Source organism: Charadrius vociferus, unplaced genomic scaffold (genome assembly GCF_000708025.1).
Source record: "Charadrius vociferus isolate BGI_N301 unplaced genomic scaffold, ASM70802v2 scaffold67, whole genome shotgun sequence".
Lineage (NCBI taxonomy): Eukaryota > Metazoa > Chordata > Aves > Charadriiformes > Charadriidae > Charadrius > Charadrius vociferus.
The window spans coordinates 1077177-1094695 of NW_009649485.1; the positions used below are offsets into that span (position 1 = coordinate 1077177).

General features: G+C 37.8%; 1 protein-coding gene across 1 annotated transcript; it reads left to right on the forward strand.

Moving 5' to 3' along the window:
• Positions 1 to 6493: 6493 nt before the first annotated feature.
• PTPDC1 (protein tyrosine phosphatase domain containing 1) lies at positions 6494 to 16004 on the forward strand. The gene is made up of 9 exons (XM_009889948.1): positions 6494 to 6717; positions 7270 to 7441; positions 8242 to 8322; positions 8545 to 8663; positions 9438 to 9575; positions 10265 to 11472; positions 12212 to 12397; positions 14955 to 15065; positions 15888 to 16004. Exons 1-9 carry the CDS (start codon positions 6504 to 6506, stop codon positions 16002 to 16004), a joined length of 2346 nt encoding a protein of 781 aa, XP_009888250.1. The 5' UTR covers positions 6494 to 6503.
• The last annotated feature ends 1515 nt before the right edge of the window (positions 16005 to 17519 follow it).

Genomic DNA, 17519 nt, shown 5'->3' on the forward strand with positions numbered 1-17519 from the left:
TTATCCATCTAAAACACCTTAATTAGTGTGGTTTACAGAACTTTGCATTTTGGCAATGAAACTTCATCCTATATGATCCTCTCTTTAGACAAATACCCTGTTGGCTTCTGTGGGACAGCTCACAAAAGCAAAGCTTCTCAGGAAGATAAGTACGTGTAGAATCAGGCCACGGAATAAATTTTAGAGGTGTTACCTGAGTGCTTAGGTGCTAAGCTAACATGGTCCCTACCTGCGTTTGTAGCCAACTATCTTCCTTTAAAAATTTGGCTGCTGGGTAGTTACCTACATATGACTGCAACAGGGAAAGAACAAATTCACTTTAGAAGACAAGAAAATAGTAAAAATAGCATCAAAATTTTACGTGACAGGCATAAGCATCAGCATTTGCCTATCGTATGAATATATTTGAGGTTTAAAGTAGCTTTTCTTACACAATGGTATTTTAAAATTGAAAGCATGTCCAAGATTTTTTCATAAAAATAATCTTTTGAAATGTGTGGTCAGCTGTCGCACTCCTGTTTACCAAATCCATGCAAACCTGGAGAGATGGGACCTCACTATTAACAGATAGTCCCACAGAAGTGCAGTGGGGAGCTTCGCAACGGGATTACTGTTCATGCTGGCAGCTGAACTGGCCCAACTGGAATCGTTCCAGTCTGGAATGCAGGCTCTTCTCTCCGTTTTGAAAATGGGCTCTGAAATAAAAGATAGTAATTGCATCTATTAAATAACCATCTTAATTGCTAAGGTAGAGTGAGACGAGCATCTTCTTGTCGCATCGCTTTTTGGCTATATCATTTGTTCTGGCTGCTAAAACATTAGACATTGCTCCTTTTCTCATTTCATTCTGGAACAAAAATCCAGCCCAGTGACTGGAAGCCGCTTGTTTCCAGGTCCTGAAATACTAAAAAGGAATCTTCCGTGTTCCAAGGCAGAGTGACACCTGCCCGTGTGACCCAGTAAGGTGTGCCTCCTTTGTGCTCTTCCTGTGCAACTCTGCCCACCAGTTAGTTCCAGAAACCCACTTCGTTGTGGACCCCTGATCTCCCAGTTGTCCTACTTTGCTGCGTGGCACTTTCCTACTCAACCTGGAACTTTACAAAGAGAAGTGCTTTTATTCCAGAGGAAATGGACGTGGACAAGAGGCTGCTTCGCTCCTTAAAGTGGATCAGAGGGTGATCTCACCTATGACAGTGCGGCGTGCATGTGCTGTTGCCTCTGCAAGAAAGTCACCCCTCTGCATGTACGAAGCAGTGAGTAGGACTTGACAGCTGTTGTGTTACCAAACGCAACCAGTGAATCAGTGGTGCAACCAACAGGAAACAAAAAATGTTATATTCTTTTTGTTAGGAATTGGTCTGCTCAAAAATGGAAAAAAAAAACCCAAAACAACCCACCTCAAATGTACATACAGACAATCAAAACAAGTATAAAATCCACACCTGGAGTGGACCTCCTGAAATGTCCCCCTTAGTGCTTGACATCTGACAGTGTATCAAGATTTCAAGAGACCCTTGTTTCCTTGGCCAGTGGGGTACTGCTGCTTACTTCAGTCAGCCAACACCAGAGATGTTATTTTTACTGTTTTGGTTTCATTAGCCGTGTTGTTTATGCACGCTTAATGAGATTGCTTCCTGTGATAAAGCATGAAGAGATGCAACATCACCTGAGACACCGTTCCATTTCTTGAATTGGGCAAGGGATTAAAAGACCAGCTTCTTTGCTGTCATGGCAGTGGAAATGCATGTCAGAGTTAAGGGAGTGGATCTGATTAAGGTGGTATGGTGACTGCCACAAGGCACATGGCTCCGTTCCCTCAGACAGCTAATGAGGACTGTGACCTGGAATAACGCTCCAGGCTTGGTTTTTTTCTCCAGCATCTATCAAGTGTTTGCATGGTGAACAAAATGGTCAACAGGAGCTTTTAAAAACTAAGAATATCTGGTACATAGAAGAATCGGGAGAGAGTTGTTTCTTTTACCCAAGCACTATTTTTACTTTTAACACTCTTTTTATCTGTGCAGGAATGTAACACCCCTCTCTAGTAACGTCAACACTGAAATAGTACCGCCTGTCCCAAATTACAACATTTTACATCTGTTTGAGGGAGTGCAGTATAACTCTGTAAAGTGATTTGTCACAATCTTACTTAACTTTTTTTTCAGAAGTAAATATAAGGGAATTGCTCCCATTGATCACACTGTGCAATTTAAAACACCTGTCAGGAAGTAAATTTACCAAACTGAAAGGCACACAGACAAAATATTTAAGTCAATTGGAACTGCCTGGTTATACAGAACAGGAAATACCGTAATTGGTAGATCTTCTGAAATAAAATTGAGGGAGGTCTAGTTTGTTACACAGCAAATAAACACATTGTTTACTTCTGCCTTTAGAACAATCTTGCTAGTATTTTGTAATACTGTAGGTATATTATCTTCTTCATTAATCTCTTCCCTTTTCAGTCAAAAGAGTCCTTGTTAGGCCAAATTCTGATTTAAAAAAAAAACAAACAGGAAAATAGTTTTAGATGATAGAAATATCTCATGATATTTCATCTCATTTTTTCTAACACTTGAGTATAGGCAAACTAAATCATCATACTGGTGGTGATTCTGCTGCCCATATGATGAAACATATGTTTTTCAAATGCTTGTATGTTATCTGGACAAGCTATTAAGATTTTTTAAGGGAACTTTCTGAGAAATAGAAACAAACAATTTTTGTTAATTCAACTCTGTTAACTCTAAAAGAAATTTCTGGGGATAAAATAAAGTTATTTCTTTAGCTACAAAGCTTCCTCTGATCATGAAAGCCATCTCTTGCTGATTTCAAAGTCCAATGGGGAAAAAAATAGAGGTTTTGGAGCTTCTCCAAATCAAATGCGATTATATGCAAGTATTCCTGCCTATTTATTAAAGGATTGACTTTTAAAAGTGCAGAGTCAGATGGTCAAGTAGCTGAGTAGAAAATGCTCCAAATACTGTTTAATCCTTATTAAGATTAATCTTAATTCATCTTCTTAATATATTTACATTAGAAATGCACTTCTGAGCATCACTGAAGTTTCAAAAGGCCTTTTGGCTTTCACGAACAAATGTAATTCTCATCTCTCTGAGGCACCAGATACAGCAGCATTAAAGGGTTATTAATGTGTATGTGTGTTCTGTTCCCACATCTAAGCATCATGACAAGGACAGAGCTGCACTAGGTGACTTTGTTGAATACAGTCCACTAGCATTGTTGGAAAAATAGTTTGTTCAAGTACGTGGCAGATACTGTAATATCTGAATGAATGAAATTCTGTTTGAATCTATTTAAATATTTACTTTAAAAATAATTATGCAGAATGATAGATAAAGGGTAGACAATGAACAGCAAGCAGTTAACACCACACTTCACCACAGCACAGGACTGTTATGCCAATCCCCACAATGTTTGTTTTTTTTTTTTTTTTTTTTTTTTAGCAAATCTGTCTTTTAAAATGGTATTTATGCTGCTGAATCCTAATACTGGTTTTGCAGAACTTGGGACATAAGGTTTGTCTATTTAGTAAAGTTTCTATAGTTACACATACAGAAGGAACGTACTTAGTTTGGTGTAAAAAATGCTTTTTTGTTATACTTGCAACTATTTTCCTATAGAGATAAGAGAAACAGAATGGTAGTCTTGTACAGGGTAAGAATTTCCACTGAAGATCCATATAAACAGTTTATTTAAACATCACAGTGACCGATTAATATGCTCATGTTTACAGCTTTCCTTTAGCTTTCTTTTTGTCAGATAGAAGGTCTTCAGAGCAGTACTTACCCTTTATTAGAAATTGTATTAAAGCATTAAACTGTTTTCTGCTTAGACAGACTCTTGCATTCAGTTTAATTAGAGGAGAATCGTCATATATGTGACTTCAAACTTGCGAACAGACTAAAACCAAGGAGGGGAGGGAAGAGAGCAGAGAAGGCATATAGCTTGTGGACAGTCTGTTTGGCAAGTGTCAACTAAAATTATAAATGGTGTGATCTAGAAATCGTGCTGCCAGGTTGGAAGGGACCTCAAGGATCATGTGGCCCAACCTGTCTTGGCAAAAGCACGGTCTAGCCAAGACAGCCCAGCACCCTGCCCAGCTGGATCTTAAGAGTGTCCAAGTGACGGGGAATCCACCACTTCCTTGGGGACATTATTCCAATGGCTGATTGTTCTCATTGCAAAAATATTTCCTCCTGCGTCGAATCAGAATCTCCCCAGGAGTAACTTGCACCCGTTACCCCTCGTCTTTTCCATATGACTGCTTGTAAAAAGGGAGTCTCCTTCTTCCTTGCCTGCCCAAATCTTAAGCCTTGGACAGCTCTATAACCAGGTGCCAGGTACTCGGTGTCATTTTGCATTTTTGAGCTTCTGTTGTAGATTTTCAGTGAACATATTACTGTTTCAACAGGTACTGCAATGGCTGCAGGAGTTTTGCTGCAAAATGAACTACCCTATTCTTCATTGCTAGAGAGCAGCCTGTATCTTGCAAATATGAGTTCAGGTAATAATTTTAATAATAATTATGCCATTCATAAAAAGTGCTTAGAGAAATTCTGAACACCCCCCCCAACATTTTCCATAGAAAACCCCAGAAATACTGTTCCCAATTATAAACATAAAATGTCTGTAACAAATCTGAACTGCATTACTTTATCATCTCCACAATGTGTTAATATGTTGAGCTTTTCTCTACCTTTCATATTGTCAGATCTCTTAATTGAAGAAACTCTGTGATTTTTGTGTTCAGAAACTGCCTAACTCTGAAAATACAAACACACCTTCCGCAAAACACTCCTTTTTAATAAAGTATTTAAGGTCTCACAGGATGTAACTCTTTCTTACTGTTTGGGGTGCATACTTGCAAATCCTGCTAGATTCAGTAGGAAAATAATGATGTGCAGCATTTCTGGCTTCACTATCATTTGATATATACTGAAGACAAGTTTCTGGGAAGAGAAGGAGAAAAAGAATTAAATAGAAGAAAGCTATATAATTAATTAGAAAATATTTTTCATGTTTCTTGGGTACAGGTAGCACTTAAAATAGCTTTTTTCATCTCCTTTCTCTTCCACCCAACCCCCAAAATAAAAGCATATTTAAATATTTCCTCACCTCTTGATGTCAGCTTTATTGTTGAATTAGGATAGTCAGAGTTTTGAGACAACAGCTAAGAGAGAGCTTTAACATTTTCCTTGTCTCATACGACATCACTACTGATGTTTCAGGCCTGGTATCTACAGCAAGCCTTGCCACATCTCCATAAGAGCTGGGGTGCAGGATTCAAAATACGGTCACTCAATTCCTGTTTAGTACCAGAGGAAACAGCGGATTTTTACCTGATGAATTTTTATCAGAAGAGAGCTTTCTCTTACGCGAAATCATCTGAAGGAGTTACTGGTTTTGTAGTACAAAAAGAAACACAGACTGAAGATAGTATATATATCTTTAGGGAAACGCAATGGGATTAATTTGCTTATTGAACAACGTTATGGTGGGTTTTATTGATTTCCCCAGTCTTTCTCTTTAATGTGCAGTGTAATGCACAGACAATGGGGTGACAATGTTTTTTTAGCATCGCTATAGTCTGTTCTCCACAGAGTTGCATGAGATTTTTGTGCTTCTGAGAGCATTGTAATCTTTCTGGCCAGCTCATTCTCCTTCGTGGCATGCTGGAAGCAAAGTGGGAGGCAATTTGCCACCTAATATCTACCTTCAAAAGCCTAAAGCACTCAACTGATACATCTTCTGCTCCCCATAATCTGCTTTATCTCAGTCTGTAGGGCTAACAGCTTTGCTTAATAAAAAACCTGTGCCCTGAAAAAAAATAAGCCTTTTGTTTTGAATAACAAATTGTGTTTTGTTAGAAGATATGAATGGTCCAGGGCGAACAGTCTACAATTCATCATGTACTGAACCATTTCAGTAGGAACACACTAATCCCAATCATTACAGAGCTAATGATGCATTTTGGAGCAACTAAGTGGAGGAGGAGAGGTGGCTGTGGAATGTTAAACCAGGAGGTGGGGGAGTATAATGTACTGACTTACAGATTTCTCAGGAAGCAGAGCCTCCAGCTACATTTTGATTGTTCTTTTGAATCTAATATTTTGTATCTTAGCGAGTTCTGAATGCATGTTATTTACAACTAACTAAATACTCATATTGTTTAAGGAAAATGTTTTGGTTGTTCCCCAGTACGTTTTTTCAAAATTATCTACTTGCAATGCAACTATTTTCATTGAGCAGTGGTACAGTTTGTCCCAAACAGACTCAATTCCTATAGAATGGAGCGGTACCAAGCTGGCAGCAGCGCCTTCATTGTTAGTTACTATGGAGACAGCTCAGCCCGTGCTGACGAGCTGCTGGAGCGTACGGAAGGATGCACAGCTTTCCGCAACTTCAGCGCTGAGCAAGTTGGATTGCCTGTCAGTGCCTTCTCAGCAGCCTTCCTAGAGGGTAGCTGGGGCTGGTCAGTCATGCAGGGTTCACCCCGAAGGCGTTCGGCAGTGAGTATTTTTAGCCACTTTTTCCAAGGTCGGAGGCATTCTTCCTCCGATCCCCTTCTTCGCATAATCCAGAGGCGCCGGAGCTCAGTTGTAGAGGTGCTCTCATCATCGACTCACCGGGTTATGGTGGCGGTATCGTCTCTGAGCCCTGAGGAAGTGGATACAACTTTTCCGGAAAAAAAAAGTAAAGTACTTTTCATTAAGACTGAGTATTTTCTTGGTATTAAATTAATATACTTTTGTTCTGTTAACTATTTTTCACATACATATGCATAAAATACTGGGTTTAAATTTTTTTTGCCTGTATTTTATATTTTGTTCGCTGATTCTTTATTCAAGGATTAATGTATGCTTTTCACTCTGACAGCTCAGTTGTAAAGAACAGATAAAATGGAAGCACACCTTCATACATACACCAAGTATATGCCTAAGTATTTTTGCTTTCAGGTGGAAGAGGACCGTGACTTTTTTTTCTGTTGCAAAGGACATCACACAGCTTTAACTTCATCAGCAAAAACAAACTTACTGTGAGAAAAAACAACTTCTGCAGTAATGCAAGCAATGTTTTCTCCACAGAATCCTTACTTTAAGTCTGTGTTAAAAAATGAGCCTTAAATGTATATTCCATGTATTTACGCTGTTTGTACCTTCATCAATTTAAGGTTGAACCGATACTTTTAAGGTGGAGATGAATTTCTAAGCTACCTTACTAAATCTGGTTTTGCCTATGTTCTAGGAAGTTCAAGGCGTCCGACAGCAAAATACACTAAAGTAGGGGAGCGCCTTCGCCATGTCATTCCTGGTCACATGCAGTGCTCGATGGCATGTGGAGGACGTGCTTGCAAGTATGAAAACCCAGCTCGATGGAGTGACCAGGAGCAAGCCATTAAAGGGCTCTACTCTTCTTGGTAATCAGCAGCATTTCCTCTTACTAAATGTAACAGCATTGATTGTATTTATTGAAAGAGAGAATTCAAAGGAAAATAATGAGTTGTTTTTTTTTTTTTTTTTTTTAAATCAGCTACTGCTAAGTATAAAACATAATGATTCAGAACTACAACTTAACAGTAAACCATAATGGCCATTGTACAGAGCCCAGTAAAGATGATGAAAGATTTCTGTTGACTTACAATAAGTTTGGCTCAGATCCAAAAGAATAAATACCTATCTGTAATGAATTATAAAAAACCCTATTCTGGGTTATAGATGGTTCTTGCTAAGGTTTAAAATGAAATTAATTAAAATGTGTTCATAATAGAATTTAAAAGTAAAAATATTTACTGAAGATAAAATAACGTAAGGTATGAATTCAAAAGCATACTCATATGCAGTAATATTCTCGTGAAATGTGAATACATGAGTACATTCTTACTGATTTTTTTTGTAACAGCAAATGCTGTTCAGAAGCATACAAACCTTAAAGGGCCAAACAGAGATCCGAGTCCAGATTTCTATTCAAAGGAGTTTTTTAATGTGTTCATTGGCCTGGCAGTTCCAGTAATAGTCTTTTGAGATGTTGTATCTCTATCAGCTTTAGAAGATTTATCACTGACACTAATGATAGTAGAACTTTTTGAAAAATAATTTCTAATTGATCATCAAGGTATTTGTGTCTTTCCTGAATATGACATAGTATTCTTATTTTGGTAGATTCGTACCCAGGAAATTACTAATAACAACATTATTATCTACTTTTCTAATTTCTCAGGATAACAGATAACATACTGGCTATGGCTCGACCCTCAACAGAATTAATTGAAAAGTACAACATTATAGAACAGTTTGAAAGGTAACAAATTTAGTCATTATTTATTGTAGTTATTACCAGTGTAATTCTTGATCCATTGTCTCTTTCAACATAGATTTGGATTGTTCATAAAGATCCTTTCATTTTAACAATATACAGGTAAAGATTTATTCTCCACTAAGAACAAATGTGTGTTTCAGAAAATAAGGGATAATGAGATTTTGGCTGCATATAATACTTTGACTCATCTATTCCTTCCTTAAGATGTGGCATAAAAACCATAATTAACCTTCAGCGTCCTGGGGAGCATGCGAGCTGTGGGAATCCATTGGAACAAGAAAGCGGCTTCACCTACCTTCCTGAAGCTTTTATGGAGGCTGGAAGTAAGTTCAGTCCTGCTGCTTTTCCTTATTAATTATTGATTTTGGCACTTAAAGATGTTTTTACTTGAATTCTTGTGGGTTAAAAGCAGCTATGTAAGAAACATTGCACAAAATGGGATGTAAACATGAAATGGCAAATACAATCAAGAATGAATAACACATTATTGAAGATTGTATATATGTAGAGTGAGATGAAGGTTTCCGTTCAGGTGTTCAGAATAAAGAAAGACAACAGCTAGTTAAATGTTTTTTTTTTCTTCTGAGTTCACAAATACATAGAACATTAATGTTTCAAATTCTGGTACAATTTGTGTTTTGTTATCTAGATTATAAAAGATTATTTCATTTGAGGACATTTGTATTGACAGTATTTTTGCATTTTCATATTATGGTGAGCTGAGAAAAAGTGCCTCTCAGGAAGAAACAGCTTTTGACTGAAGAAGTGCTTTTATTTCTAAAAGGAAAAAATTACCCTTTACCTATATATAGCTCAGTAATTTTTGTATGAATCACTCAGTTTTGTTATACCTTTTACATTCTAGCTGAACTTTAGTTTGACAAATCTTTGCTAGCTTAATGGATTTATCAAATTTCAATAGCAAGTGCACACTGAAATGGGAAAATAATCTCTTGCAAACAACATGTAGTCAGATTCTAAGATTCGTTATTCAGTTTTAGTACTATAATTATTATTAGTCATTGCTCCTCTGCATATAGTACTGAAAATTTCACATTTGGTATGGCAGAAGATAACTCTCTCTCTTTTTATTTTAGTTTATTTTTATAATTTCGGATGGAAGGATTACGGAGTGGCATCTCTCACTACTATACTTGATATGGTAAAAGTCATGGCTTTCGCCTTGCAGGAAGGGAGGGTAGCTGTTCATTGCCATGCAGGACTTGGTCGGACAGGTATGTGCTCTTCTGCAAGACCAACAGAATTGTTTTTCTAAAAACGCAAACCAGTCTCTGGTTATAAATTATTAATAATTTGTTTATATCTTACATGATTGCAAGATGTACATCTATAAAATGGTTAAAAATGCTAAACAAATTTCTGGAAATGATCTGAATGGCTAGATTAAATCAATTTTAGTATATTAAAAACAGAAACTTGTAAGGTTAGAAAATTTTTGAATCTGTATAATAATTCCCTGTTACATTCATATGGGACAGCTTCTTTTTGATGGGAAAAATTCACCTAGTACCCTTTCACTGTCCAGTATTTATTACATGTTTACAAACCTGCCACTCATTGTTAGGTCAGGTAGATTTGGTGGAGCAGCTAAAATGTGATTTACTTCTTTCAAGACCTTTTTGCCCGTGTTTTTCCTGTTGGAACCACCATTGCTCCTCTGTTCACAAATGATGGAACTCCTAGAGATGCTGTGGAGAGAAACTAGCTCTCACTGAAAGTGGAGTGAGAATGGATTTACTATCTTGTGGTCCAACAGATGCAACTATACTTGGGTAACAGCATCGTGTAATAGAGGGCGTAAAGCCTGTATCTTTACCTATATTACTTTTTATCCTATAGTTCCACTGAGTATTTGTTTTAGTCTGATAGTTCTTCAACTAATGCTTGTCTTTATATTTTCCAGGTGTTCTAATAGCTTGCTACTTAGTTTTTGCAACAAGAATGAGTGCTGATCAAGCAATTCTTTTTGTCAGAGCAAAAAGGCCTAATTCTATCCAGACTAGAGGGCAGTTATTATGCATCAGAGAATTCACTCAGTTTTTGGTTCCTCTGAGAAATGTATTTGCATGCTGTGAACCCAAGGCACACACAGTGACGCTGTCCCAGTACCTGACCCGTCAGAGACATCTGCTCCACGGATACGAGAGTAGGCATCTCAAACATGTGCCAAAACTTATTCATCTAGTTTGCAAATTGTTGCTAGACTTGGCTGAAAACAGACAAGTGATAGAGGCAGAATTGTTAGATATACCAGATCTCTCAGCTGAAATTGAAAAGACTGTTTCTCAGCTGGTGTCCACACAGCTAGATAGAGAACTCGCAAGGCAGGACAGCGATACGTCGGACTCCTCCCACACTCATTCGTCTGCTTTTGAGACCCAGGATTCTCTTTTCTCCCTGGGACACGAATGTGATCCTCTTTGGAAAAGAAGGAATGTCGAATGCCTTCAGCCTCTTACTCATCTGAAAAGGCGCCTAAGCTATAGTGACTCAGATTTAAGGAGAACGGAGTTCCTTTTAGAACATGGAGAAACCGCATGGACGGTACCAGCTCAGATATTACTGTGCAGCAAACTTAAGCAGAACAGTGGTGAGGAGTGTTCTGCCACAGGTGAACAAAAGCCACAGTTGGATTTAAACAAAGAAGCATTAGTGCGTAATACATGTATGTTCTGGAGTCAAGGTAAATTTAATTTGGATGGACGAAAAGATGGATCCTCGCTTTATCACAGAAGGAACTCTACCAAAGAAGTACAACGCAGCAAAACTTTTTCTTCAGGTCTAGCATCTATCCACAATACCAGGGAACCTGGAACGCCAAGGCACAATTTTACCAATGAGATTGGTCATAGAAAAGAACGCAAGACTAATATGTATAGCAGAAGAGTCTATGTCTCTGAGGACTCTGATTCTTCTTCTTCTTCTAAAGTGAACTTTTCCATTGGATATGAAAGCCAAGGTAGCAAAGATGTGTCAGAGGCAATTCCACACATTGTTCTGCAGTCAGAATTGAGTTTGGAAGCCCGAAGAGTTTTGGCAGCAAAAGCACTTGCAGACATAAATGAATTTCTGGGAGAGGATGAAGTGAAGCAGAAGGTAGAAATGTGGCAGGTAATTTTTAACTTGATTCAATATTACGGCCTCTGCGTATTCCACCTAGGTTAATTCCTAGAATGGCAAAAATGCCAGCCACCATGTGCTTTCAAGTGGCACATTGGGAGTTTATACTGTGATTCAGTAAATGATTGTATTTGTCAGTTATGGGCCAGTTCTTTCAAAAACAAGCAAAATGCACCTACAAATTTTGGTCTCTAGCAGGAGATTAGAACATTGTTTCTGGTTGTGTTCATTCATTTTCCTAACAAATGAAAATTGATGTAATTATCTATGGTTGCAACTTGGCTGCTGGTAGCATAAAAGTACTACAGATTTTAAGGTAGAGCTGTGGTGTTTTTAATCAGTGATTTCTCAGAACTAATCAGGGGATTCTGTGTATAAAAGTAAAAGAATTTAGTAGAAACTTCACTGCTTATACTGAAAACCAAATCCTCCTAGCAACATTTGCTTTGAAGTTGGAATCCAAAGCTGTTTTATGTATTCTAATAGATAATTGGGAGGTTCTGAGCTGCACTGTTTATGTCATCCTGCTGTTTTAAAAATTCACTTGTATTACTGCTGATTAATGTTGATGCTTTGGAAAAAACTAGAAATACTTTTTTTTGTAACTCTTAAGTCTTCTTTTTTTTGTTGGGACATAAACAGCCAAGTACTGCTACAATCAAAGAGAATGTTGGCAAAAGTAAATTATGCATTTTCAGGTGTTTTTTTGTTTTGCTTTGTTTTTTTCAAGAAAGAACTGAATTCTCGAGATGGAGCTTGGGATAAAATCTGTACCGAGAGAGATCCTTTTATCCTCTGTAGCTTGATGTGGTCCTGGATAGAGCAGCTGAAAGAACCTATTATATCCAAAGACGATATTGACATGCTGGCAAAAAATTGCACAGAATCACAGGATGCACTTTATTTACTGAGAAAGGTAGATGTTATATATGTCAATTCATTCATTAACTGCCAAGTATGTTTTGTTAATGTGTATTAAACTATTCATTTACAGCCTTTAGGCAAAGGAATTGCACTTTGAAAAGGCAACTTCAATCTCTTTAAAAATCAGAATGAGGATTATTTTGGTATCGAATAGTATGAGTTGTAATCAATACTATGATGATGAATACTATAAGAAAAATACCAGATACTATCTTTGAACAGCGTTCAGTAGAAGCTCAACTTCAGCATATTTCCCTGCAAATTCTGCAGTTTGAGATCCAGAGGCAAAGATGAGAAACTTTTTCTCTGTGACTCGATGTATGGCTTTCATTAACATCACATCTGGCAGCTGTGCTTAATGGTTGTCATATTTGCTGTGCAAACATCTTAATCCATCAGCTTTGGAAGAGGTGGGGCGAGGAATAGGAAGAATTTGGCAATTCAAGGAATTAGAAGCCAGGCCAAATTCTTCGACGTAATTCAGAACTGTGGCCATCTGTATTCTGAAATTCCTATGAAAAACAGGTATTTTTGCTCCAAACTGTTTAATTGTGCTTTCCCCAAAGGACTATGTGCGGGGTAAATAAATAAAAAAAAAATCATCTCCATTCTTGATCTCTTAATTACACCAGTTCATTTCCTAATTCTTCGGGAATTCTTTATTTCCAAAGTATTTATGAAGAAAATAGGGCCCCTTTTAACAGCCTCCAGATATCCAAGAATACAGCTTCCAGTCAGTAGGTGGTCAGAAATTTATGTGCTATCACCATCTTTGTGACATGACATTCAGAATTCCCGACTTCATCTAAAAATGTTATCTTTCTTCCTGAAGCATTCTTCCATGCTGTCAGAGTTTTAACTTTCTGTTTGTATTAAATAAAAAATAACTGCTTGACACCTGTTAAAAATGAATGGGAAATGAATAATATTTTTTTAAACTTAAAATATTCATTTTACCTTGCCTTATCTTATCCTATATTATTTCAGAATCACAAAATAGTCGAATTAGCAGGGACCCCTGGATATCTTCTAGTCCAACTGCCCTGCTCAAAACAGAGTCAACTAGAGCAGATTCTTTCCTGCTAATCTGCTCTCCAGCCAGTGAGCCCTCCTGTATGTACTGGTGCATATTTAGCTGCCCTTCCCATAATTCCCTCAAGTTTTAATTTAATTTTCACTGTTAAGTGAACTGCCAGTGCAGAGATCTGTCTCCCTTGGAAAAGCTATGGGAACTAGCAGCCACAAAAGATACTGTCGCTCCCTTTATGCATCCTTGCCAGAACTGCCGGTGTCTTTCTGCAAGCTGCCTTTAATCACAGAATCGCAGAATTTTCAGAGTTGGAAGGGAACTCTAGAGATCATCCAGTCCAACTCCCCTGCTAAAGCAGGACTGCCCAGAGCACATCACTCAGGACTGCATCCAGGCGGGTTTTGAAAATCTCCAGAGAAGGGGACTCCACCCCCTCCCTGGGCAGCCTGTGCCACTGCTCTGCCACCCGAACTGTAAAGAAGTTTTTTCATGTGTTGGAACGGAACTTCCTATGTTCCAGCTTGCGCCCATTGCCCCTCGTCCTGTCACTGGGAACCACCGAGAAGAGTGTGGCTCCATCCTCCTTCAACCCACCCTTTTGATATTTGTAAGTAGTAATAAGGTCTCCCCTCAGCCTTCTTTTCTCCAGGCTAAAGAGTCCCAGCTCTATCAGCCTTTCTTCATAAGGGAGATGCTCCAATCCCTCAGTCATCTTGGTTGCCCTTCGCTGGACTCTCTCCAGCAGTTCCCTGTCCCTCTTGAACTGGGGAGCCCAAAACTGGACACAGTATTCCAGTTGTGGCCTCACCAGTGCTGAGTAGAGGGGGAGAATGACCTCCCTCGACCTACTGGACACACTCTTCCCTATGCAGCCCAGGATTACATTGGCCTTTTTGGCAGCAAGGGCACACTGCTGGCTCACTGACAATTTACTATCTACCAGGACCCCCAAATCCTTCTCCTCAGAGCTACTTCCCAGCAGGTCCACCCCTAACGTATACTGGTGCCTAGCATTCTTCCTCCCCAGGTGCAGGACCCTGCACTTGCTTATGTTGAACCTCATTAGGTTCCTATCTGCCCAGCTCACCAGCCTGTCCAGGTCCCGCTGGACCTGGTGAAGGAGATTTGGTAGGACAGAGAGAGATGCAGATCATCCCATGTTAGTTGGGGAAAGAGCCCTAAACATGCATAGCATCTTGGGCTGAAAAGATCAAATCTCGCTTTTTCTATGCCACGTAGGTCTGCCCTAGGCAGTCTCCAGATGCACACCTGACCTCCTAGAAATTTCCAGAGCAGTTTGTGGTACACTAGAAGTGAAGAGTTTCTCCCATCCTGACTGAAATAATTATGTAGAGGCTCTTTAGGCTTGTGAAAATTCCCTCCCCAACTCCTACACCTGAAAGTTTCAATACAGGAAAGCACAGTCTGATATTTAAACAGCAATTAACAAAACCTGAAAGTGAAATGTTTTTCCTGAAAATATTTCTTCTAATGAGCTGCTGTTCCTTTTACCCACCAGGAACAGTGTCAGACTATCCTTTGTATTTTACACTGTGTGGTGAACTTGCAAATGCTACCAGCTGATGTGGAGGAGGCCTTACTTGCTCGTGCTATTAAAGCTTTCACTAAGGCAAGTAACCGTTTGTCTGTGACATCGTATTTAGTTGATTTAAATCGTGAAGGGTGAATCAACAGAGCAGGCTTCTGTGAGAAAGTTACAGTAATTCCTTGGTGTACTCCTGCCTATCTATTTCAGAGTTTACATTTTATAATAATGCACCTACATAAAGGATAGGAAATATTCTTAACATAATCAAATTCTGCCACTACAGCCTTAATCTTTTAGTCTCTTTTTTTTTTCTTTTTTTATTTCTGGATCACTGCCAATTCATGCACTTCTTCAAATTAGGGAAAAGGTAATTTTTAAGTGGTGAGAATAATTAGTCTCTGGGAGTATCTTACCAAAGGCTTTGGTAAATTCCATACTACTTGGAGTCTTTCCAGCAGATTAAATCACTTTCTGAAATTACAGTGCATTTCAGTTATGTTTCGGGCCCTTAATATAGGATGTGTATAAATAACTTCTGCTTTTGGAATCATTTAACAGTGACAGGTTAAGCTGAGGTTATTGCTCAGCTCAGAGCTGCTTTCTTCTCAGATTCAGCAGGTGACATTATTTGAATGGAATGTTCAACTGCTTCCTAATCTCTAGTAAATCTACAGACATGTCACCTGTTAAAGCAATCATGACATTTCTCCTTCTAATAGTTTGTCTTAATGTCTACTCAGTATAAAACTGAAAATATTTAGCATTAAGTGCTCCATCATGACACACATACTTTCTATGATAAATCTTAGAACTACTTTTTAAAAAAAGTGTTGGTTATCTACTTTGCCTTTTGCTGTATGACATCTGTTTAACAACTGAACTTAAATTTCTCCCTTTTATTAGACAAGCTTCGATTCTGAAAATGGACCATATGTTTACAATACCTTGAACAAAGTATTTAAACAAACACTGGAAGAAAAAAGAAAAAGGCTTAAGGAAGGAACAGAGAATTCCTCTTGATTTCTGCACAGCTATGCCGAAGAATTAGATGAGCCTACCAAATTATTTTGCATTTTCCAGCTACTGTATTTTGTGCTGTCTCGCATGATTTACCTAACTTTAGGTAACAGTAGTTATTAACAAAGCATTTTATTTTTTTAGAGGGAGTTTCAGTGACAATTGCTCTACCTACACAGTTCTAATGAACAGCTCCTGTGTGACCGTACTGTAGTATTTGGTTTCAGGTACTATGCTTTTATATTGTGAACTGTTTTCTTGTTTTCAAATGTATTTATTGATTTAGAAACCTCTGTCATTGGCAAGCAGCGTTATTTTGAAATCACACAATTGCCATAAGTTCAGTGCCATCGTACACAAAGGTTTAATAGATTGAGTTCATATTTATGTATTACGTATGTTTACATTAATATTATTTGATTTTACTTTGCAGAAAATAAATATTGACTGAACTTATTAAATTCCTTTTCCTTTTAGAAATTTTAAAATAAGACTAAGAGTAATAATGAACAGATCTTGGGGTCTACTATTGACAGCAGATAATTTTTTCTTTTAGATCTCTTAAGTAGTTGTCACCAATGTGTTTCTAAAAGGTGTTGCAGTAGAGAAATACATTAAGTGTATCGAGTATTACGTTGTCAAGGCCTTAATTTAGACTTTTATGGCTAAGAAAGCTTTGAAATGGTTTTAAAAGAAAATTGATTGTGGCATTTTAAGTGCTTGAATAAGAGTAAAATTTTACCTTATTAGCTAAACTTTTCTAGATCTTATTTTAAGGCAGAAAACAATTATCAAACCTTAATAAGTTTATCATTCTGTTCTTAATTATGTTCAGCAAAAATTTGCATAAATAGGTGTAACATAATAATACTAAAAAATAGTGAAAATCTTATTATATTTTTATCTAATAAGACAGAAACAAATGGGATATCATCATAACTGCAGTTTTTGATTACAGCCTTAGGATTCAGACTGGAATGCCAGTTTGCAGGATTGACAGTTGCCCAGTTTGATATATGTAAGTAGTTAAACACGAATCTGTCCTTTTCCAAAATATTTTTATTCAGTACTGTAAATGACTAATATTTGGAGTTTAAAATACATATCAGTTATACATGCTTCAACTATTAGATGATTATGTATCAAATTCAGATCCAAACAAGTTCTTTGGCAAAATCAGCCTAAAGTAAGCACACTTGGAAGTAAAATATTGCGCTTGAATCACATACACAAAAGCAGCTTTGTAAAGAGGCAAGGCAACATAACAAGCAGTTCAATGTTAGCCAGCATACCTTAGCAGTCAGACTTGGGAATACTAAGATGCATTTGCAGGTGTCTTTGTTTCCCAAGAAGTTATTTCAGTTAGCTCCGAATAGCTAGCACCAATTCTGGGTATTATATATTTATATATATAATATTATATACTTATTAAAATGGCGTTCAGCTGCAGATGGGAGGCAGGGGCTCTCTTCCACAGCATGGCCCGGCAGCGGCAAGGCTCACCACCGTGGCACCAGC

Coding starts and splice junctions, on each gene's coding strand:
- PTPDC1 (XM_009889948.1), top strand. CDS start 6,504: ATGCAGGGTTCACCCCGAAGGCGTTCGGCAGTGAGTATTTTTAGCCAC. Junction 8,323..8,544: donor ATTATAGAACAGTTTGAAAG/GTAACAAATTTA, acceptor TCCTTCCTTAAG/ATGTGGCATAAAAACCATAA. Junction 11,473..12,211: donor AGAAGGTAGAAATGTGGCAG/GTAATTTTTAAC, acceptor GTTTTTTTCAAG/AAAGAACTGAATTCTCGAGA.